Genomic DNA, 23,646 nt, shown 5'->3' on the forward strand with positions numbered 1-23,646 from the left:
AACGAGGACGACAGACCGCCGCGCTTGCTCAGCGCACGTGATGGAACGTCTCATAATATCGCCGGCACGTCTCATAAATATCGCCGGCTCTGCCATCAGCTCTGCAACAAACATGGAGATGGCGCCGAAAAGTACACATGTACTGCTTAAAGTAGCAAAGCAGCACTCTGGCCTGGCTCTCCAGCGGGTTACTGCATGTACTGAAGGCTGGGTGCCTGGGGTGGACATTGCTCATTTATATCCCAGCATTTACTCACCCGAAGCCCTCTAAACCCCCCCTCAAATCCCCCTGAGATGGAGCAATCCATCGACCATGGGCTAGCCCGGGCCATGCTAACTAGCGTAGCTCTGCAGGGTCACCTTGGGGATGGAGGCAAGCCACAGTACAATCGCTTTAGCTGCATATGATCATCCTCCTTGGCTCCATCTCCCCCCCAGAATCTATCATCATTACTGTCTGGGGGAGGAGGGAGGGAGGGATGGGGTGGGGGGGGGGGGGGGGGTTTTGGGGGGCTCTGTGTTTATGCAAGGCGGGGGCAGGGGCGGGGAATTCTCAGTCTGCGGATCTTAATAGTCGTGATTAGTCCGGTGTCAAAGCGGCCAGCACTGGACTGATTGTGTGGCATAAAGGTCAGAGCTCCACGCACACACACGCACATATGCGCACACACAAACAGACATTGATTGTGAATCATGATGTGTTGTAGACCTTGTTTGCCTTGCAGCCTGGTATACATTAACCTTTCGAAAAGAGTTCCTGCCCTCTTAAACACAAACACACGCACACACACACATGTAAATATGCACACAGTGATGAAATGATTCGTTTGTTGTGTATATGGCTGATTCTGGTGTTTCATGCTGAATTGGCGGTGCAGGAAAGAGCCCCTGTATATTGGCCACAGCCTGCCACACACTCGCACACAAACACACACTCACACACACACTCTCACACACACAAACACACACGCACACAAGGTCATCAATAAACAGTCATTGCTCAATTCCACCTCTGCCCACTATCCTTTCATCACCCTCACACACGCACACATCCAGGTTCACACACACTCCAACACACAGATACAAACACACACATTTCCTACCAGACACACACCCGCTCTGCGGTAATCGTTCAATCTGTCCACATGCAGGCGATGAAGACCTGGACCGATACCATCACATCCCATTTACTCTGCAGTTCCACCTGGAGAGAAAGGCTTTTCAATTACATGCATATACACACCTACCTACCGAGTCCCCCCCCACACACACACACTCACTCTCAATTAGGAATGCTACCACACACTCGAAAGGGGCACGCGAGGTCTTAAATCATCTCGCCGCCCCGGAGAACACGGACCAATTCTGGAGGACAACAGCGTCACCTTGTGCCAGCGCCAAAATAATACATCTGGAGATGAATCACCTCCGCTGAATTATTCAATTGAATTATCCCCCCCCCCCCCACTCCCCATTTTTACGTGTAAAATGGGTTTGTATGGAGCCTCGAGAGGTGTAAAGGGATGGTGAGAATGGTGGGGGGGGGGGGGGGGGAGAGGTAGGCTAGCTAAGATCCTGACGCTCAGCCAAATGTATGGGGTAGATGGCTCTGGATATGGGATGGGGGGATGGAACCGGGGGAGGAGGAGGAGGGGAGAGTGGGACGGTGGCATTAGAGCGATGGTTTTACGACCCCGGGGCCGGGGGTTCCGCAACATGCGTACGGAACGCGCGTCTCTCACGTGTGCTCGTCAAGGTGCCCTTCGCGCACGCGCGCGTGCCGCCATGCGACAAAAAAAATGTGCAGGACCTGCAGCGTTCCTCCCTCCTTTCGCCCTCCCTCGGCTTCCCCCCCCCCTCTCTCTCTCTCTCTTCCTCCCCCCCTCTCTCTCTCTCTCTCTCCATCCTATTCTCCCCCTCTCTCTCTCTCTACGTCGCTCTCTCCTATCCTCTGTGCGCTGTGCAGCTCCATCCCCAAGCTCCTCCCGTTGCTGCGGTGCCGTGTCAGGTTCATGCCTCCGCCTCTCCTCTTCGCCTCTCGCCCGCTGCTCTTCACTTGCTCCCTGCTGGGAGCCCGCTGCACGTGTGCAGCTGGGGGGGTCTTTATCGGACCCTTTCCAAAGGGAGCCGAAGAATGATGTCTCGGGTATATCCTCCTCTCCTTCTCCCCTCCGACCCCTGTCCTCTCTTCCTCACTTCTCCTTTCCTCTCCTCTAAGCTCCACTTCAGATCTGCCTCTGTATAATCCCCCGTACAGTGGTAATAGTTACAAGGTGAATGAAAGACTCGACACTGGAAGCCTCGGTGTATTCATTCACAGAGCAACGAAACGAAGGAGCCGGCCAGTTACGATGACGTCTCGTGAAATTATAGAAGGATGTGTGACGGTGTATTCTCTCTCTCTCTCTCTCTCTCTCTCTCTCTCTCTCTCTCTCTCTCTCTCTCTCTCTCTCTCTCTCTCTCTCTCTCTCTCTCTCTCTCTCTCTCTCTCTCTCTCTCTCTCTCTCTCTCTCTCATCTCTCTCTCTCTCTCTCTCTCTCTCTCCCCCCGCTCTCCTTCTCTCTCCATCTCTGTCTTGGCCTCTCTTTTATCCTCTCTCCTCTCTCTCTATTTTCTTTTCTCCATCTCTCTTTCACTTTCACGCTCTCTCTTTCTCTCCCTCTCTCTTTCTCTCCCTCTCCCTTGCTTTCCCTCTCTCTCTCTCTCTCTCTCTCTCTCTCTCTCTCTCTCCTCAGATAACAGTATTTCGTATGGGGTCTGAGGGTCACCAGGACATCGATCTGGCCATCCTCACCGCGCTGCTGAAAGGTAAGCGTGTGTCTGTGGAGGGATCTCCGCCCCTTCCGTGGGTGTGCGTATGTGTGTGTTCACGCTCTCTCGCACACCGATGTTTGCTCACGTGCGCTTGTTTGTGTGTGTGTGTGTGTGTGAGAAAGAGCTTTATGTGCTTTATGGGCTCCAGTTTACTAACTATTCCCCCAAAGGAATTCTCTCTGTAGTTCAAAAGGCTTGTGTCTGATATATTCTCCCTCCCCTACCAAGTTCCCTCTCCCTAACCCCATTACTGATCCACTAAAAGCATACAGTCAGGCAAGAAAGAGGAACACACACGCACACAAACTTACACGCGCGCACACACACACACACTTCATTTGGCTCAGCGCACAGTTCTCTCTTTGACTCGTCTCCAGTCTTCAAACACACGATACAAACAATGTTGTTTACGTACGGGTTGTGGTTGATTTTTCCCCGAGAAAACCTTGTAAACAATCATCTAAAATCGTCTGACGATACATCTACGCCAACATATGGGCTACCTACCCAACACCTAATTCGGTGGATGTGAAAGTGAGCCGTTTTTGTGAAGTTCGATTGCCCTTACCCCGCCCCCCAACCCCCATCACCCCCCTCCCAATCCCATCGCTTCGATTTGTTATTTAACTGGACTCATCGATTGAAGGCGGGGGGAGCGACTCTGTGTGTGTGTGTGTGTGGGCTGCAGGGATCCTCAAGGGGACTTTTTCAGAATACACAGTAGCTTATTGGCTGCGTTCCGCTCTAGCCCTGAGACAGCTCCCCATAATTCATGAGTGACTGTACGTGTAGATGCAGGAGTCTCTCTCTCCTCGCTCTCTCTTCCTTTATGTGTCTCTCGCTTCTCTCTCTCTCTCTCTCTCTCTCTCTCTCTCTCTCTCTCTCTCTCTCTCTCTCTCTCCTCTCTCTCTCTCTCTCTCTCTCTCTCTCTCTCTCTCTCTCTCTCTCTCTCTCTCTCTCTCTCTCTCTCTCTCTCTCTCTCTCTCTCTCTCTCTCTCTCTCTCTCTCTCTCTGACTGTCTCTTTTCACCTCACCGCTCTCTCTCTCTCGACAACACACTCTCTCTTTGCCATTCCCTTTGTATATTGTGGACTTGATAGAGAAAGAGCGAGGGCAAAGATTAGAGCGGACAGAAGGGTTAAGGGAGAGGTAGAGAGAGAGAGAGAGAGAGAGAGAGAGAGAGAGAGAGAGAGAGAGAGAGAGAGAGAGAGAGAGAGAGAGAGAGAGACCCATAGAGGCATGGCTCCGAGGAGGTCGGTGAAGAGATGGCCTGTGGTAATTGGAACATGTCTGAAGGGGTCCATGGCCAGTGAATGACACCCATAAACTTTAGTGGATGTTGATCTGTCAGGGGGCTGAGGGTTATTTAAAACGCCCCCCCCGCCCATTTTAAATACACACCACTCTATTACAGGCCTGTTACACCGGAGTGCAACTCATTACTGAGCCCTGTCAACACTTTCATTACTAAGAGTGTTCCTTACTAACTCATTCTGACTGTCTCTTTTCACCTCACCGCTCTCTCTCTCTCGACAACACACTCTCTCTTTGCCATTCCCTTTGTATATTGTGGACTTGATAGAGAAAGAGCGAGGGCAAAGATTAGAGGGCGACAGAAGGGGTTAAGGGAGAGGTAGAGAGAGAGAGAGAGAGAGAGAGAGGAGAGAGAGAGAGAGAGAGAGAGAGAGAGAGAGAGAGAGAGAGAGAGAGAGAGAGAGAGAGAGAGAGAGAGAGAGAGAGAGAGAGAGAGAGAGAGAGAGAGAGAGAGAGAGAGAGAGAGAGAGAGAGAGAGAGAGAGAGAGAGAGAGAGAGAGAGAGAGACCCATAGAGGCATGGCTCGAGGAGGTCGGTGAAGAGATGGCTGTGGTAATTGGAACATGTCTGAAGGGGTCCATGGCCAGTGAATGACACCCATAAACTTTAGTGGATGTTGATCTGTCAGGGGGCTGAGGGTTATTTAAAACGCCCCCCCCGCCCTTTTTAAATACACACACTCTATTACAGGCCTGTTACACCGGAGTGCAACTCATTACTGAGCCCTGTCAACACTTTCATTACTAAGAGTGTTCCTTACTAACTCACATCACACGTGGTGTGACAAATGTCTCCAAGCTGAAAGCGTAGAGAAAGGACAAGCGTGCCAAGGAGGGAAGGGAGACAAATGAGTCTGGGGGAAGGAGCAGATTGTAAAACCTAGTTACTGTTTTTGCTGGTTAAAGATTCCAGCCCCCAGCTTGTCTAATCCCTAGACATATTGTTCTGAACTGATGGGAGGGGTGTAACCAATATGGCGTGCTTGTCAGAAATGCAACTGTTGATCTCTCTTTTTCTTTGTGGTCTCACTCCCTGTTTCACTCACCCTCTCTCCCCCCCCCCCCCTCTCCCCACTCTCCCCCCCTCTCTCTCATCTATCTCCTTATTTCTTTCTTTATATATCTCTCTCTCTCCCTCTCTCCTTTCCTCCCCCCCCCCCCTCTCTCTGACAGGGGCCAATGCGTCAGCTCCAGACCAGCTGAGTTTAGCCTTGGCATGGAACAGAGTGGACATCGCCCGCAGTCAGATCTTCATCTACGGACAGCAGTGGCCTGTAAGAGCCAGCCCCACCCTCACCCCCACCTCAGCACCTGACACACACACATAGAATATCTCCTTGGGAAAACATCTCTTATTAGGATGGTGGTTGGTAGTTGCTTGGCAGTAGTTTGGTTTGTGTCGAATATAGACCGATGGATCACATCAGAGCAAAGCGCCATACAAGGTTCGATTTGATGAGGATTTCCGTATGGTGTTTATGGTGTGTGTGTGTAGGTGGGTTCTCTAGAACAGTCCATGCTGGATGCTCTGGTTCTGGACAGAGTGGACTTTGTCAAGCTGCTGATTGAGAACGGAGTCAGCATGCACCGCTTCCTCACCTTGTCCCGGCTGGAGGAGCTGTACAACACGGTACTGCTGCCTGGCAACGCACACTCACACACCACACACACATAAACACACACACACCATACAGTACTTGCCTCATGTGTACGTCATGTGTAATACCAGACACATTTACTGCAACTTAAAGACACATATTCATACCTGTCACAATAAAGAATCACCTAATACTTTTTTTAAATTCCACTTCCTACCATGCTACCAATGTACTTATGCCTGCCCCCCCTCACCCTCCCATCCTGTGTTCTTTTAGAGACATGGACCATCCAACACACTCTCCCATCTGGTGCGAGATGTCAAAAAGGTATGCCCATCCCCGTGTGTGCACAGTAAGTGTGTGTGCGTGTGTGTGTGTGTTTGGGACTGCGTAGACCTTTGGCTTGAGTGCCTTTTTGCAAAGGTAGCCTGTTCCTTTTTCATTTGATTTGTCTTCGTTTCGGTGTGCAGAGTCTGTGCCGTTAGCAGGCGTGCGTGTCGTTAGATGCCGGTGACGGCACATAGGCGCCCGCTTTTCCCTTTCAGCTGGAGTTACAGGGCTGCCGTGGCTGTGTAGAGCTGTCTACGTCTCTCTCCCCCCCTCTCTCTCTCTCTCCCTTCCCCTCCACCCCCCCTCTCTCTCTCTCTCTCTCTCTCTCTCTCTCTCTCTCTCCCACCATCCTTCCCTCAGTCTCTGTACACACTCACTACTAGGCTTTTGCCTCAAATTACTTCCAGCCTGAGTCCAGGGCAGCCACATTTGACAAACGACTCCACACTGGAGAGCACACCCGACCGGGTGTCTTGTCGCAGTCGTGATTGTGTACGAGTCGTTTGACGTGAAACGTCGCCCCCCGGTGACAGCTTTTACGCCGTTGGTCCGTCTCCGACACTCTACTCTCCTCCCTCCCTCTCTGTCGGTCTGTGTCCTGCTATGCCAACGATGTAGCTCTCTGATCCTGGTCCATCACATTCCAAGACACCTGACACCAATTCTATTTTATCACCAATAACATTGAATGTACAATGTAATATCAACGTCATCCATTGCAGAGCTTTCCTATTGCTCCTCTGCTGCCTATAGTCAATGACGACATCTTTTTATGCAACCGACGGACCACACATTACGTATGTCTGGGGGAAGTTCAATGAAGCCCTTTCTTCAGGTCTAGGGAGAGACTAATGGCAGCCTCTAATCATGAATACTTAGACGTGTCATTAGTTTGAGTGTGGCTGATTAGCAGGTTTACAGAACATCCCTGTAGGGGCACATTCATTGAACTGTACAAGTCCTTCATTCCTCTCTGAGAGCAGGGTGAACGGGACATATACATTTACTTTTAGTCATTTAGCAGACGCTCTTATCCAAAGCGATTTACAGTAAGTACAGGGACATTCCCCCGAGGCAAGTAGGGTGAAGTGCCTTTCCCAAGGACACAACGTCATTTGGCACGGCGGGGAATCGAACCAACAACCTTCTGATTACTGGCCCGATTCCCTAACCTCCCTCACTCCCTAACTGGCTCAGCCACCTGACTCCCACACGTTTCAGATCAAACTAGACACACACACACGCGCTACACGGGCGTTACGCACAGGTCCCGTCAACCAAGACTAGGTCCTTGGTTCCGTACCGCACACGCAAACCCATATTGGAACACATCTCAATGCATGGCTATCTTGGCTTCTCGAAATCTGTGTGAGCTGCCCATTCCTTGTCTTGCTCTGCTGTGTACAGGAGTAGCGGTAGCTGTGCGTGTGTGTGTGGTGTGCATTTAGTGTTACTGTGCCCGGCGGTAGAGTGCAGCGCTTTAGCGAGACCAGCTAGACACGGTCGACCAGCTTCCCCTGTTTGTCTGTCTCCTTGTTCTCTCTCTGGAGTAAAAAAACCAAGATGTGTGCCGGTGATGCTATTTTGATCTCCAAAACCAATTTGTTACTACCGTTTGTTGAGTTCAAAGGGATGTTTATTTGATCATTATGTCGATTGGCCTACGTAGACCAAGGCAGGTTTTGGGGCAACCCTCCTTCGACTTAACATTTGACACCAAACATAGACCCTAGATGTTCCTCCAAATTTAAAAAAAAAATCTTTCTCTCTTTTGTGGCAAGTAAGGTAGTATGTATTGTGTGTGTAGTTTGTATGGCATTTTACAGTTGATGTTACTGTAAATGACGAGTTCTGGTTATAACACAGAATGTACTGTTCCTGTGTACAGTATTTATCTGAATTCAAATGAAAGTTTGAGAGCGTAGAACTTCGTTTGAGAACGTAGTTCTGCAGCTAGGAAGCGACACGTAGTTTATGGAGCAGTGGGGAGAGTATAAGGCTAGGGGTTAGGTTTTCCAATTAGTTTTTGTGTGTAGTTTGCACTCAGCGATCCCCTGGTTGCCGTGGTTAGGCTGTTGATTCGGTCAGGCTGAGTAACCTGTGAGGCAGAACGTCAACACTGGTTGTTTTCTCCATAGGAACAGTGTGGGAACAGACAAAAGCGCAATTCAGCTTTTTAGAGTCACTTCAAAGCGCTGCCTTCGAGAGGGGAGTTCAGAGGGCTTTCAGACGGGATAACGGGCAACAAATTGCAGCCACTTTGAGGAAATGAGATGGAGAGCTTTCTAGTTCCATTGATCTGAGAGTGGGGTGGGGGGCTGGGGGGGGTCGGGATTCGGGGTGATGTAGATGTGTGCTAATTGGCTCAACTGAAAGGGAACCATGGGGGGTTCCGATCCCCACGGGCTCGCTGTATTGGCTGGGATAGGATCGGAGCTCTTGCGTCAATCTGGAGGGCTGCCAAAGATGATGGCGATGAGGACAACAGCCTCCTCGCTCTTGCCTCTGAGAGAGAACATCTTGTCGTCGGCGCTTCGATCTCCCTTTTGTTTCAATTGCGGCTATTGCTCACTATCTATCTCTATCTCTTCTCTCTCTCCTCTCGCACAAAACCTCTGATACGAAGATAAGATCTCATTATCCACGGCGATGCCAATGAGGACGGAGCAATCAGGCAAACGGAGAATTGTTTCCTGCTTTTCCCCCCCCCCGCGCTCCCCCTCAGTAAACGTTCCTCGAGAGCCGTCTCCTTCGTCCTCTTTCTGTTCTTCCTATTCGGTCCACGCCCCCCCCCCCCCTCCTCCCCCCTATCCCATCATCCTCCTTGACCCTCAAAGAGCAGAAGTTGACGTCCGCCCCGGCGCTCGTCGGTCAACGTGCCAATTGAATGATGAAAAATACCCCCACCCCCCAAATTGCCACTTCACTAAAGAAAGAATTGAAGTCGGCCCAGCGTTGGTTGGACCGACTCACGCAGATTTTTTAAGCCTGACAAACTCTTGGAAACCTGCCCCGTGGCCTGCGGGTCAGACAGGAGTCCTGGTTGTCAGACGGGATCTGTTGATCTTATCAGAGGGTTGGTGTGTTCCCCCCCCCCCAACCCCCTCCCGCCCCCCCCCGGCGTGTTGTATACTCACTGACCTTGTGTGTTCTTTCCAAGCAAGAATATCCAGGGTTCAGTTGGATCTACTTCAAGGTGAATCAGCTCATCCCCGTATTCTTTCATAGCACAACAAAACAACTGTTGATGTGGATCTGTCCAGTGCGAGTGTATGATTTCGATTGTGTCGATCCAACTTCTCGTATTTATTTTTTTGGATGCCTCTTCCTTTAACCTTTAACCGTTGTGCTGGATTGTGACCAGGGGGGAGGGGGGGGGGGGTGGGGGGGGGGGGTGTCACACGCTTGTTTGACGTCTGACCGACTTCTCCGTTTCCAGGGTAACCTGCCCCCGGATTACCGAATCAGCCTCATCGACATTGGATTGGTCATCGAGTACCTGATGGGCGGAGCTTACCGATGCAACTACACCCGGAAGAGGTTCAGAACGCTGTATCACAACCTCTTCGGGCCCAAAAGAGTGAGTCGCAGACCACATCTACAACCGTCATCTAAGGCTTATGCTAGTAGCATGTGCTTCTGTGTTTTTACGTGCGGGCGGGGCTGTTTGGAATGAGCATGTGGGCGGCCTTGCGGGGTGCAGGCGTGGGAATGAGCTTTTGGGACGAACGCCGTCTGACTGACGGACAGAAGTGGGTTCTGTCCAGCTTCTTTTTAGGCCTTAGTCGATGTGAAGGCTTGTCATACGCTTGGATCGAGCAGTATAGGAGAAAAGACTCATGACTCATTTGGTATTGATATAATCTGTTATTTCTTCAGAGTTAGAGTTGTTCTCGGTCGATGGGAAGGCAGGGTTTTCCTCTCTGCTCTTCACCGCACCACACTCCAGTGTGTGCTACAAATCACATTTTCTGTAGCATTTTGAACATACTGCTCGACTCAACTGCTTTATATCTGTGTGTGAGCGTGTGAACATTTGTCTGTGTGGCTGAGTGTGTGTGCGAGAGTGTCGGTGCGTGTGAGCATTTGTGTGTGTGTGCGTTTGCTTTCACCTAAGTTTGGGGAGTGAGGTAGCGAGAAACCGATCAAACGAGAAGCTGAAGAGAGGATAGAGAGAGGGGACAGATCGTGTGTGCTTTTAAAGGAGAGGGATGCAGCTGGTCTGGGATCTGCTTTGGCAGGGTTTTGCAACTCTCCTCGATCTTAAGTCGAATCGGAGACGCGTCGCGAACATCGACGCACGCGCATCAACGTAGGACTCGCAGGTTCCCCCGCGCACGCGCGTACCCTCGCACGCGTTTCCGCACTGTACGTTCGAGCGCACAATGCACATGCGCACTGGGTGACAAGGCGTAGGAACAAAGGCCCGAAGTTGATGCAGAAATTAGACATCCCCCCCACAAGAGGAGAGTTATTTTTACCCTGCTCACATGACGGCTCACGAATGCATAATTCACACTCGGCCTGCTTTGGTACACCACTGAGCAACTCGCTCTGCACAGCCCTCAACTTAAACCCCCCCCCCCACCCCCCCCACCACACGCATAAACAGAAAAACACAGGTGACTGTTGATCTTTTGAAAGAACTGTTTCTCTAGCAAGATGAAAAGGTAGTTATAGGTCTGGATCTAAACAAACACTTCTCCGGTAACAGAAACAGGGGGGGGATTATTTGTCTAGAAAAAGGTGCGGCGGCGTTTTTCGTTTGTTTGTCTGTTTGCCTATGTGTGCGCTTGTGTGCGTGCGCGTGTCTGTGTGCGTGCATTGCTGTACAGTGAGGGGATCCCTCCGGTTCCATTTCTGTATGATCATATTTCTGTCGCTTTTCCAGCCGAAAGCCCTGAAACTGCTGGGGATGGAGGTAAGTGCCGGAAACATCCTTGGCTACGATTCTGTCACTGTTTTGGTTCTGTCTGCTGGTACCGATAGCAAAACATGACACCCCCCCCCGGTGAAATGTTTCTAGTAGACTTTATGACACCTCCTACTGAGCGACGACGTCGTGTCCGCCAGCGCACTTCGATCGTCGCTCAATAGGCTGGTGTCATGAAGGCAATGCACGTAACGATTTTTACATAAGCCTCATCAGTTCTTGATGATGGATAGAGACCCTGTCTCTGCATGTCGCTGTCTGTGTGTCTGTCTGTCCTGCTGTCTTTCAAGCATGTCCGTTTGTCTGTCCGGTGCGACTGTCCTTCTGACGCAGTCATTACGCTACAACAACAAAAAACTCTCGCAGGTCTAGATAGATGTTTTCTGTCACATTCCCCCCCGCCCCCCCCCCGAAGCGTATCATTGTCCCATGTTTAAATAGTACTTATTTACAGAGTTGTAGTAGGAGAAAAACTCCATGTCTGAATGTCTGCATATCGTGTGTGAAACCAGTCTGACAGACCAGGAGCAGAAACAGCCATAGTTGATGTCTCCTCAAAATGGGAGCCGTTTCCAGTAGAAGCGAACCTGCCAGTGTGACAGCAGGTGCAGATCAATAGGGCTCCATTAGAGAGGGCCTCAGAGACACTCTGCACCCCTGGCCTACCAGAGACCGAGCCCCCGTGAAGAAAGTGATTACCAGCCCAGCCGAGCCGGCCTCCCACCAGCCCAGAGGAGGCCTAGCACCCCCCCCCCCCCCCTTCCCCTAGCACTCAGACTGCATTAACCATCCATTGTTCTGCTCTCGTCTTGTCTGGCCTGCGTGGCGCTGGGGGGCGGGGGTGTGGGGTGCGCGGCGTTAGGACGACATGCCGATCCGGCGCGGGCGCCAGAAGACCACGCGCAAGCGCGAGGAGGAGGTGGACATCGACCTGGACGACCCGGAGATCAACCACTTCCCCTTCCCCTTCCACGAGCTGATGGTGTGGGCCGTGCTGATGAAGAGGCAGAAGATGGCGCTGTTCTTCTGGCAGCACGGGGAGGAGGCCATGGCCAAGGCCCTGGTGGCCTGTAAGCTGTGCAAGGCCATGGCCCACGAGGCATCGGAGAACGACATGGTGGACGACATCTCGCAGGAGCTCAACCACAACTCCAGGTGGGCTGGGAGACGACACACACACACACACACACACAGACACAGAGACACACACAGAGACACACACACACACAGAGACACACACACACACAGAGACACACACACACAGACACACACAGAGACACACACATACACACACACACACACAGAGACACACACATACACATACACACACACAGACAGAGACACACACACACACAGACACGCACAGACATACACACGTTTCTAACAGCCATGCCAGGGAGATTGTTCGTATCCAACACGCCCTGCAAAGTATGTGGGTTAAATATATTTGAGTTTGAGGATGTCATTAGCTGGTCAAACTGTTTCGGGGGAGCCACAGTCACAGTGTCCACACCACCCCCCTCCTCTCTGCCCCTGATCAGCACGAGGCAGCCCAACCCCCCACCCCCCCTCACCCTCACCACCACCACCGGCTGCCTGGAATCCAAACACGCCCGCAGAGAAGCGGGGGGTGGGGGAGGGGAGTGGGGGGGAATCTTTCTAGGCTGAGCCGAACGCATTTCATGGAAAGTGTCCCACTAAATGATTCATGTGGGGACTTGAGGCGGACGTCTGGGGTACACCAGCGTCTGACAACCCCCAACCCCCCCCCCCCCCCTCCTAGCCTGACCTGTTTAAGATGCACCACACGGGTCTCAGAGGGCGTGCGTGACATCATCCGAGCGTGTGAAAAAGCACGTGTCGCGCACGCGCACACATCCACGCCAACGGCACCACCCACCTTCCGCTTCTGCCTGTTTCCCTCAAGACATTAGAGCAGCCCTCGGTTACGATTCCACGCCTCAGCGGCCCTACGTTTCGCGGATATTATTGACGTTTTTCTTTTCCCTCACACATACCATAGACGTTTCCAGGGTAGGGGAGGGTAACCGTGTGTTGGCTGTTCTCCAGGGAGTTTGCCCAGCTGGCTGTGGAGCTCCTGGACCAGTCGTACAAGCAGGACGAGCAGATGGCCATGAAGCTGCTGACCTACGAGCTGAAGAACTGGAGCAACGCCACGTGCCTGCAGCTGGCCGTGGCGGCCAAGCACCGCGACTTCATCGCCCACACCTGCAGCCAGATGCTGCTCACCGACATGTGGATGGGCCGCCTGCGCATGCGCAAGAACTCCGGGCTGAAGGTCAGGCCCGCCACGCACCCCGCCTTGGGGGGGGGGGGGGGTGGTGCAGGGAGTGAGAGCTGGGAGGGAGGGGGGAGTGGTCTGGACGAGCAGATCCAGACTAGGTGGCGACGACCCCCCTCCTAGAGGGAGAGCTCTTTTTTCAATTCGGAATCTAGAAATAACACTGACCTTATATCTGGTGAATGTTAACTAATTCAGCGCTTATCTCTCGCTCGCTCGCTCACACCCAACACACACACACACGGGACACTGCGCTGCAGTGGTGGTTCGACAGCGTCATGAATCGGAGATGGGGGGTCCCTCACATCGCTGGGTGGTTAGGGTGTTTGTTTACCACGGTTAGAAGCCGGGCCATCCATCAGCCCTGCAAGTGGGCTAACCAGGAAGTTGGCTTCTACTTGACAGGAAACAGCCGCTCAGTGCATGGGAGGTTACCCACGTTCAGCTGTTCCAGGACCAGGGGTGTGATGGGGACACAGGGCCTGGGGGGCTGGGGCCTGCGGCGTAGGGGTGGAGGAGAGTCGGGCGGGGCTCTGGTGGTGGGGTTTGCCTGGAGTGGGTCTGCTCTGACAGAGGAGGGAATGCAGGTGTGACGGAGCTGGCTGTGAGACAGGCTCACTGGAGCAGAAACGAGTAGAACAAACAGGCGCGCATGCCCCGAGCAAGCGCGCTCGCACGCCCACACGCGCACGCATTGATGACCTACAATCCTCACAAGTGCACACACACACACACACACAGGTGTTCAGACACACTTCCCAAGCTCTGAGCCCGAGTTTAAAAAAAGAAAAAGGAAAGATGTACTGCCGGCAGTTCATTCACGATAGACTGCTCAGTCGCTTACTCAGTTGGCGACGTTGCATTAAGTTTATGATTTCTTCACAAGGGCTGTCCAGCAACCAAATGAACCAATCCGGGTTGGACCCGAAGTATTCCAAAGCATTTCCTTTTGTGACCCACTCAATATATTTATGGTATACAAATTGATAATGAACCTTTTTTTGCCAAGTGCAGGGGCATTTTAATCTACAGACAGACACATAGTCAAAGCACAGACCGCAGAAGGGACTTCAACATGATCCGAATAAACTAGATAGGATCTCGCAAAAGGTAGACCACAGAAAGGGTGATATGTACACACAAACAACTGTACACAGATGAACCTAATCCAATTGACAAGCAACCTGAAACCGACACATACATTTAACAAGACACAGGTGAAATGCGAGTGAGTTGGACGGGATGTCGAGGAGGGAAGCCGTCTGATTCGGAGCGGCCCCCGATCTCAGTTGTCACGCAATGTGTGGTACTACAGAATGATCAGGTGGGGGCCTAATATTGGCCTCCGTGCTCCGCGATTCGAGTCTGGCACCAGAGAAAGAACACCAATCCAGCGCACCGCAATTTCCCCTCGAATAAAGTACCCGTCTACCTAGTTAAGAAGCCATTCATTTCATGTGCAAGTCTAGTGCGTCATCGTCGGGGGAGATATCTAAAGTATTTACGTGTGATAATGATAAGACACACTCCCCCCCTCCCCCCAAGTCCCCCCATACGTATTGTCCCTGAGTCCCTATCTACGGCAGGGATCCCTCTGTTTGTCTTTGTGCAGTTGAAGAGGAAAGCGACGTCCTTTATCTGCCGAGTGCGTGCGCCTTTCATCTCTCGGATGCTGCGAACATGGCGAGCTGTCTGGACTAATGCCTTTTTAATTAAATCCGAGAGGAGCGTGCTCGTCGCCTCTGCGTCAGACGGCTTCTGCCCCCTCGGCGTGCCCGGCGCGGGTCGCGCGTGTACGTGGGAGCGCGCGCGCGCGTTTCCTCTCCTGCGCGCGTGCGCCAGCGTCCTTTTCTGCGTGTCCGTTTCCTCTCTTCCGAGCGCGCGGACGTGTTTTCCCGCCCTGCGTTTGGCGCGTGCGCGTGTGCGCGCGTGGCGGCCCATCCTAACCTCCCCCCCCCCTCCTGCGCAGGTGATCCTGGGCCTGCTCCTGCCCCCCTCCATCCTCAGCCTGGAGTTCAAGAACAAGGACGAGATGTCCTACATGCCCCAGGACCAGGAGGCCTACCTGCAGGAGAAGGAGGAGGAGGAGCCTGAGAAGCCGCCCAAGGAGAAGGAGGAGGAGGACATGGAGTTCACAGTAAGGTCCTACTGTGAGACGCAGTACAACTCCGTGGTGAGAGCGCCCGCCCCCTGCCCCCCCCCCCCCGACACAATCGCCCCCCCCCACCCCACCCCCCCCACCCACCCCTTACGTCCGTCCCCCCCTCTTTTAGTCTACGCTTTTAACGCTTCCCCCCCGCCCCCCCCCCCGCTGATTTACGTGCAAAGCCTCCTTTGCGCTCTTGTCTCTTTCTCCCTGTGGGGAGTTTTTGAGCGGCGCAACCTCGTAGGGTTTTCCCCACGGGTAGTTGTAGACCGGCTGGCCCTCTTGCCTTCCTGTTCTGGCACACCTGGACCCTGCTAAACGACCCCCTCCCCCCCCCTCCCCTGCCCGTCATCTCGCTACCTGTGTCTCGTCGCCTCAGCGAAGACGTTCCTCGTGGAGTTGTAGCGTGTTTTGCCGTTTCTTGTTCCCTGTGTGTCCCTTCTCTCCCTCCCTCCCTCCCTCCCTCTCTCTCTCAAATTTCCTCTCCCCACTTTCTCTCTCGCTCTTTCTTTTTCTCCATTGTTCCTCTTTCCACTTTCTATCTCTCTTCTTCTCCCCCTCCCTCTTCTTCTCTCTCTCTCTCGCTCTCTCTCTCTCTTCTCTCCATGTGTCTCGTCCCTCTCTCTCCTAGCTCAGGTCTAAGTAGAGGTACAGTACTGTATGCGACTGACTGACTGCTGCCCTCACTCTCTTATCCACCCTGCCGGTAGTGGCTTGTCACTCAGCATGCTTCTAAGAGGGGGTGTCACAGCTGTACTTGGAAGAACATACGAACTAACTGCTCTCAGCAATGCTTGCTGTCAACACTGCCTGTACAGTCTGAACACCTGCTCTTAAAAATAGCTGGAATTAACTATCAATAAAGTAGCTACTGGTTTGGGCTTAGTTCCAATTCTATTTCTCCTCAATTGAAATGGAATTGATCCCCCAACAGTACCGCACACATGCCGTTCACCTGCATCCAGCCAGCTAGCCGGAGAAAGAGGCAATGACCACAAGGCTGATGGTAGTTGTAGTCTGCGAGGCACCCGATGTCCTGCAAAAAAATGAGACAAGGACTACATTTCCCATGAGCTCTTTGGCTTGCCACAGCACTGGTTTCTGACTGTTCAGCCACGGCCCAAAAGCCTAAAACGATGAATCGCAGGCAGATTCATGTACCTACACCAGAAAGGGGGGTCGTTGTATTGCAATTCATCCTCTGATGCCTCGCTAAATACATTCCAATCCCAAGAGACTGAGGCCATAAGGCGGAGTGACTATGCATGCAATGTCCATGCAGACATGTTGGGATTGAACACAACCATCTGAGTCCTCCATCCACTGCCGTCTGCCCTCGAATCCGGAGGTGCAATACAATTTGGGGGGGGGGGGGCACACTCCCCCCCGTAGGTACACGCATACCGTTATGACAGTATGCCATTCGATCATGACCCGTCATAACCTCAGGGAGTCCAACCCTCTCTCATGGATCCTAAAACCGTGTGTCCGATCGGATTGTCTTGGTCTTTCCCCCTCTCCCTCTCCCTCTCCCTCTCCCTCTCCCTCTCCCTCTCCCTCTCCCTCTCCCTCTCCCTCTCCCTCTCCCTCTCCCTCTCTCCCTCTCTCTCTCCCTCTCTCTCTCTCTCTCTCTCTCTCTCATCTCTCTCTCTCTCTCTCTCTCTCTCTCTCTCTCTCTCTCTCCCTCTCTCCCTCTCTCCCTCTCTCCCTCTCTCCCTCTCTCCCTCTCCTCCTCTCTCTCTCTCTCTCTCCCCCTCTCTCTCTCTCTCTCTCTCTCTCTCGCTCTTCTGACTGTCCGTAGCCGTCGTCTGACACTCTATCCATGAGTGTTTGTCTGCGTCATACGTGTGTCGTGCGTGTTAACCTCCCCACCCCCCCACCCGCCCACACAGCAACCACACTCCACCCATAACACCCCCCCCCCCCCCATTACGGAATGACATGCCTGTGCTTGCTTCCTTGAAAGAGATTTGCCGGTCAAGGGGGCAGCCCTAACAGCCGACCCCCCTCCCCCCCTCTTCCTTCCTCTTTCTGCTTCCCCTTCCGGATTTGCCCCCGCCCTCCCCCTCGCCCCCCCGCCCCCCGCCCCAGGCCATGCTGGGTAAGGTCACCACGGAGACGTCCAGGAGAAGGACGTGGAGGAGGTGCAGAAGAGGCACCGTCTCATCCCCATGGGACGCAAGATCTACGAGTTCTACAACGCCCCCATTGTCAAGTTCTGGTTCCACACGGTTAGTCAGCCGCCGAGTCTCACACACACACGCAGAGAGAGAGAGAGAGGAGAGAGAGAGAGAGAGAGAGAGAGAGAGAGAGAGAGAGAGAGAGAGAGAGAGAGAGAGAGAGAGAGAGAGAGAGAGAGAGAGAGAGAGAGAGATGAGAGAGAGAGAGAGAGAGAGAGAGAGAGAGAGAGAGAGGCACACAGCCCGCGTGCGCGTGTGTGCACGCGGGTGCAAACGTGTTTTATTTGGAGGATATTATTCCTGCTCCCCCCCTGATGCTCTTCCTATCTGTCTGTTCTGTGAAAACATCACAAGACCTCCCAGAAGGAGGTCCATCTCTTATTTATAGAGATAAAAACCTTGGGAAAGATACAGCACTCATAGAGTCGCTCTCTCTCTCACTCTCACTCTCTCTCTCTCTCACTCTCACTCTCTCTCTCACTCTCTCTCTCTCTCTCTCTCTCTCTCTCTCTCTCTCTCTCGCCTTCACACTTCTCTCGCAGCGTCTCACTCGTTCTGCTCTCTCTCGTCTCCCTCTCTCAATTGACCCTCACCCCCCCCCCCCCCTTCCTCCTCCTCCTCCCCCTCTTTTTGCCTTTTGGGTCAGAGGCCTCATGCAACATTCACAGTTGTACTTCAGGAACAGACCAGCCAGTTGCTCAGAGTCGGGACACACGTTGCCGTCGCCATCCGTCGAACCTTGGCGCGCACCTCGTGTGGGCGCCACGGGCTCAGGGACACACTTTTAGTGACACCTCGGCACCCTTCGGGGGGGACGGGGGACGGGGACGAGGGGGGGACGGGGGGTTGTGTTTAGTCAAGACTGGTTCTCAGACAGGCACGTGATGTTCCTGCAGAATGACAACTCGCTTTTGGCATTTGCCGGGACTGTTTCTCTGCCATGGACCTACTTATGCATACTTCCATGGACGTACTCGAGCGCTGCGCTGGGTGAAGTCTTTAAATGCCCTCTGAGATGTTAGGAACACATTTTTAAGACACTTGATATCTATCTGGACTCTAAACCCACTTAAGACTTTCTATCCACTCTCTCAGGATTAGAGTCAGTATATTTAAATTCACTCAAAGCCAAGTGTCAGCATCTGTCGAAAACGATCTTATCCCTTGTGTGTGTGTGCGTGTGTGTGTGCGTGCGTTCAGATGGCGTATGTGGGCTACCTGATGTTGTTCAACTACATCGTGTTGGTGAAGATGGACCTGTGGCCTTCTGCCCAGGAGTGGATCGTTATCGCCTACATCTTCACCAATGGCATCGAGAAGATGAGAGAGGTAAACACACGCGCGCGCGCGCGCACACACACGCAAACATGCATACTAAATGTGTGGGTATTAAATAGACTGTTGATTTCATTTGCCTGTGTTGTTGCTGTGTTGGAATGTGTGTACGTAATAAAATACAGTTTCTAAAGCTGAGGAGACAATGACTGGCCACGTGGGAATACTCTGCTTATCTCTGTATACCCCTTTATTACCATCCTAACAGATTATGTATGAAAAGACATTCATCGTGGCAGTGGACCAGCGCTCATTTAAATTGTAACCAATGTCCTAATAAGTGGACTCACACTGTCCTCTACTGGCCAGTTGGCTGAAGTGTTTGGAGATGAAATTCAATGTGTCTCTTCTTCGGGGTTTATGAACTCTCCTCGCTTTTTTTCTCCCTCTCACTCCATTCCTCCATCCTTCTCCTACGGTTCTCCCTGCTCCTCCATCCCTCACTCCATCCCTCGTGGCCTCCCCCCCCCCCCTCCCTCCCTCATTCCTTCCTTCCTTCCCTCCTTCCCCCCTCCCTCCCTCCTTCCTTCCCTCCCCTCCCCTCCCCCCCTCCCCCTGCCCTCCCCCCCCCCCAGATTCTGATGTCGGAGCCGGGCAAGCTCCTCCAGAAGGTGAAGGTGTGGCTCCAGGAGTACTGGAACATCACAGACCTCATGGCCATCCTGATCTTCTCGGTGGGCATGGTGCTGCGGCTGCAGGAGCCGCCCCTCATGAGCTACGGCCGGGTCATCTACTGCGTCAACATCATCTACTGGTACATCCGGCTGCTGGACATCTTCGGCGTCAACAAATACCTGGGCCCCTACGTCATGATGATAGGGAAGATGGTGAGCTGTTGGCTTGGGGGGGGGGGGGGGGGGGGGTCGCTGGCTCTCCCCGTCTGTCTGTGTCGCTCAGCTGGGATGTCCTCTCTCTCTCTCTCTCTCTCTCTATCTTTGTGTCTTTCGCTCTCTATCTATCTTTGTCTCTCTCTCTCCTCTGTCTCTCCCCCCTCTCTCTCTCTCTCTCTCTCGCTCTCTCTATCTTTGTGTCTCTCGCTCTCTATCTATCTTTGTCTCTCTGTCTCTCCTGTCTCTCCCCTCTCTCTGTCCCGTCTGTCTCTCTTTCTCTCTCCTCTCTCCTCTCTGTCTGTCTGTCTGTCTCTCCTCTCTCTCTCTCTTTCTCTCTCTCTTTCTCTCTCTCGCTCTCTCTCTCTCCCTGTTTGTCTTACAGGATGGCTCGCACACTGAAAGGGATAGCCTAATCTGTGTTGACAACGGGAAGATGTCCTCTTAGTGTGGCCCCCCCCCCCCCCCCCCCATCAACCAGAAGCCTGTGTTTTAAGCCTCCCTCATCCGAGGCCCCTTATCAGAGATTTCACACAGGGAAACACACTTTGACATTCTGAAGGGAAACTAGCTGACAGCTCTCAGATACCAGCCCAGACACAACAAGGCCATGGGTTTGTCTCGAAGACCGACGCTTCATGGGGCCAGTGTCAATATCGGTACATCAACATAGAGAGAGAGAGAGAGAGAGAGAGAGAGAGAGAGAGAGAGAGAGAGAGAGAGAGAGAGAGAGAGAGAGAGAGAGAGAGAGAGAGAGAGAGAGAGAGAGAGAGAGAGAGAGAGAGAGAGAGAGAGACAGAGAGACAGAGAGACAGAGAGACAGAGAGACAGAGAGACGGTCGTTGACGAAGGTGGGCGATGAGGAACGGCAGAAGGGCCTTTTCCCATCCACCCACTGAATATGACATGTAAACGCCAAGGCAGCTAGTCTCACCCGGGAGGGACGCGCTTCAAAAAACGACAAAAAAAATAAAAACTAAACCCAACACACTCCTCATGAACCCTCGAGTCGTCTAACGCTCCGCTCCCACCCCCTTCCCCCCACCTCTGCCCCCTTCTCTCCCCCCCCTTCCCCCCACCTCTGCCCCCTTCTCTCCCCCCCCTTCACCCCCCCTCTTCCCCCTTCTCTCCCCCCCCTTCCCCCCCCCTCTGCCCCCTTCTCCCCCCCCCCCTCCCCTCCTCCGCCTCCCAGATGATTGACATGATGTACTTTGTGATCATCATGCTGGTGGTGCTGATGAGCTTTGGCGTGGCTCGCCAGGCCATCCTCAACCCCAACGAGGACCCCTCCTGGATGCTGGCCCGCAACATCTTCTTCATGCCTTACTGGATGATCTACGGGGAGGTGTTTGCCGACCAGATCGACCGTAAGCAGCCCCCCAGAGTCTCCGCCCCTCTTAAGATTCCCCCCCTTTTGTCGGTTCAGATCTGTTCCCGGTCAATAAAGTTTTGTGGTAGTCGGAAAACACGGTTGATGGGCTTTAAGAGGGACAACTCTGGAAGCAGGTAATGTCGCTTGGGGCGTAACTGCCTCGGCTAAGGTGTGCGATTTCTTACGCTTGTTTCAAACTTTAGTCTCCGAGTGTGTGAGATGGGTATGGATCGAGTGTGTGTGTGTGTGTGTGTGCTTGCGCACACGTGCGAGAAGGTGTGTGCTTGTGCACCAGATGGGAGGAGTGGCCCAAAGACAAGAGATCTGAAATAATGCTGTCGTTCTCTGTTTCAGATGTGCATAGTAGGAAGCTACAGCACAGGCTGAATGCTAAACTCTGGCTGATCGAAAAACACTTTCGACCTCACGGAACCTGGCGAAATAACGGTCCATCCCACATTGCCTTGTTCAATTCAGAATGCCAGTAAATCTACAGATATAGACCCGACCTTTTCCCCTCCCTCCTCCTCCTCCACCACTCGCCATCCCAGCCTCGCTGCCATGTCATATCCACACCCACCACTAGGGGCCACTAGAGACACCGGGAGTGCATGCAGCGATCCCACACTCTGGGGTGAAGGAGCCCATTATCACTGATCTCGGATCAGCGCAACTTCCCCCAAAGTCCAAGTTGCAATCATTGGGGGGAGGGGGCAGGGATGGGTAATGGGGGTGAAACTGAGCCGAGTTCAGCCTCTAAGGGCAACTTCATCCTCCACTTGTCACGCGACGCGCATATCAATGTGGTTCCACGGCAGTGGCACGCTGTTATTAGGTTTCTATTGGTTTTCTATTGTTTTCGGATTATCTCCCTCGATTATGGACAGTATGAAAACGTCAAAGGATTATCGATTGATACTCCTTTGATCGTCTCTGTTGTCGGGAAAGTGGGCCTGCCTGGTAAACAATCTGCCGCTCACGTTGTCATGTCCATCCCCCTTCTCCAGCTTAGCTTTAGCAACTTCCCCACAACGCCATCGAGACATTCACATACGATATACTCCCTTAACCGTAAAACACGAGCTCACATATATGAACAGGATGACAAGCACACACATATGCACATGCTTACACGACACACACACACATATTGGAGTCCAGTGTATATACACGTGCACGCCATCACACAGTAAAAGCACACACCGCACACAGACACGCACGCACACACATCAACCTCCTTTCATCATTGGCAATCAGTTTTTTCACGTGGTTCAGTTGTCAGAGTTTTTATTTTATTTTTACGACCCAATTTCTCAAAACGTACAATATGCGAAAGAGTAAAAAAAATTACTTCAGTTCTCTATCTTTGGGCTGCATTGTGTGATCAATTGAAATCAAAGAGACGAGTATGAATAAAACATGATTTATAAAGGTAAACAAACCAACGACCTTCTAAGTATGAGCACTGAGTGTCCCTGTTATAAGCCACCGCAACTGAACCATCATGGATGGAAAAACACATGATGTATCCTAAATACATTCAAACTGTATATGTAGTAGCCTACGACCATTACGCAGCAAGGCAATGGCGAGCACATGTGACAATATCATTTAAACATTCTTGACATGTTTAAATATATTGGAAAAGCAAGTTACAATGAATATATTTTGGGGATATATTTTGCAAAAACAACATTTCAGCACATGAGACCGTTCAAATTCATGCTATTGTCCACTCCTTCCACCCCTCCCCCCCCCACCGCACCTGTCTGGTTTGTTTGCAAACTTATTGGAACATTTGTTTTTCCTTTTTTGAGTGTCGTTGATATCAGTTTCCTGTTTGCCTGTATGTTTGCATAATTGTTTTATTTCATGACGTTCTTACTTTTATTTCATGACGTTACTACTTTGAAATTACTATCAATTTGTTCTGACTCGCATGTTTCATTTACTACTCTCGCACTTACCTGCACAGTGGTTTTCGCGTTGATATTTATCATTTTGCGGATTCCATTCAGACTGCCCGCCCGACCGCCTGAGCGCGGACGATCTGGGCTAACTGCCGTCTCTCTGTGTTTGTGTTGCCGTGGCGTGTAGCTCCGTGCGGCATGAACATCACCACCGACGACGGGGTGGTTGTGGCGCTGCCGGCCTGTAAGACCGGCGCCTGGATCGTCCCCGCCATCATGGCCTGCTATCTTTTGGTGGCCAACATCCTGCTGGTCAACCTGCTCATCGCTGTCTTCAAGTACGTGACTCCACACACGTCACCCAAATGACAAGACGATGCGATACCACCATGCATGCGTGTGGATTAGAAGGGAATTTGGTTAGTGTCGTACACGGCAAGTCTGTGATATAAAGCTGAAAAAATGAATGACAATGGTTTTCCCTTGGCCAGTGATCTCTAATTGATCTGTCTGTCGGAGGCCGTAAGGATGCACGACAATGAAAAGAGTTGACTCCATTTATTAGTCGAGCTGCTTGGATCGTGTG

General features: G+C 52.3%; 1 protein-coding gene across 1 annotated transcript in view; it reads left to right on the forward strand.

Annotated features, from left to right (window-relative positions):
• trpm3 (transient receptor potential cation channel, subfamily M, member 3) overlaps nt 1-23,646 on the forward strand; it is a 33,503-nt gene that overhangs the window by 6,069 nt on the left and 3,788 nt on the right. Inside the window, 18 exon segments of the mRNA XM_062454093.1 lie at nt 1,967-2,083; nt 2,219-2,273; nt 2,736-2,808; nt 5,301-5,401; nt 5,623-5,757; nt 6,002-6,052; nt 9,495-9,635; nt 10,947-10,976; nt 11,851-12,143; nt 13,059-13,287; nt 15,260-15,463; nt 17,528-17,561; nt 17,564-17,667; nt 18,817-18,945; nt 19,527-19,778; nt 20,971-21,145; nt 21,505-21,597; nt 23,248-23,398. Coding sequence (XP_062310077.1) covers nt 1,967-2,083; nt 2,219-2,273; nt 2,736-2,808; nt 5,301-5,401; nt 5,623-5,757; nt 6,002-6,052; nt 9,495-9,635; nt 10,947-10,976; nt 11,851-12,143; nt 13,059-13,287; nt 15,260-15,463; nt 17,528-17,561; nt 17,564-17,667; nt 18,817-18,945; nt 19,527-19,778; nt 20,971-21,145; nt 21,505-21,597; nt 23,248-23,398 — 2,367 coding nt within the window.

Source organism: Osmerus eperlanus, chromosome 28 (genome assembly GCF_963692335.1).
Source record: "Osmerus eperlanus chromosome 28, fOsmEpe2.1, whole genome shotgun sequence".
Classification (NCBI taxonomy): Eukaryota; Metazoa; Chordata; class Actinopteri; order Osmeriformes; family Osmeridae; genus Osmerus; species Osmerus eperlanus.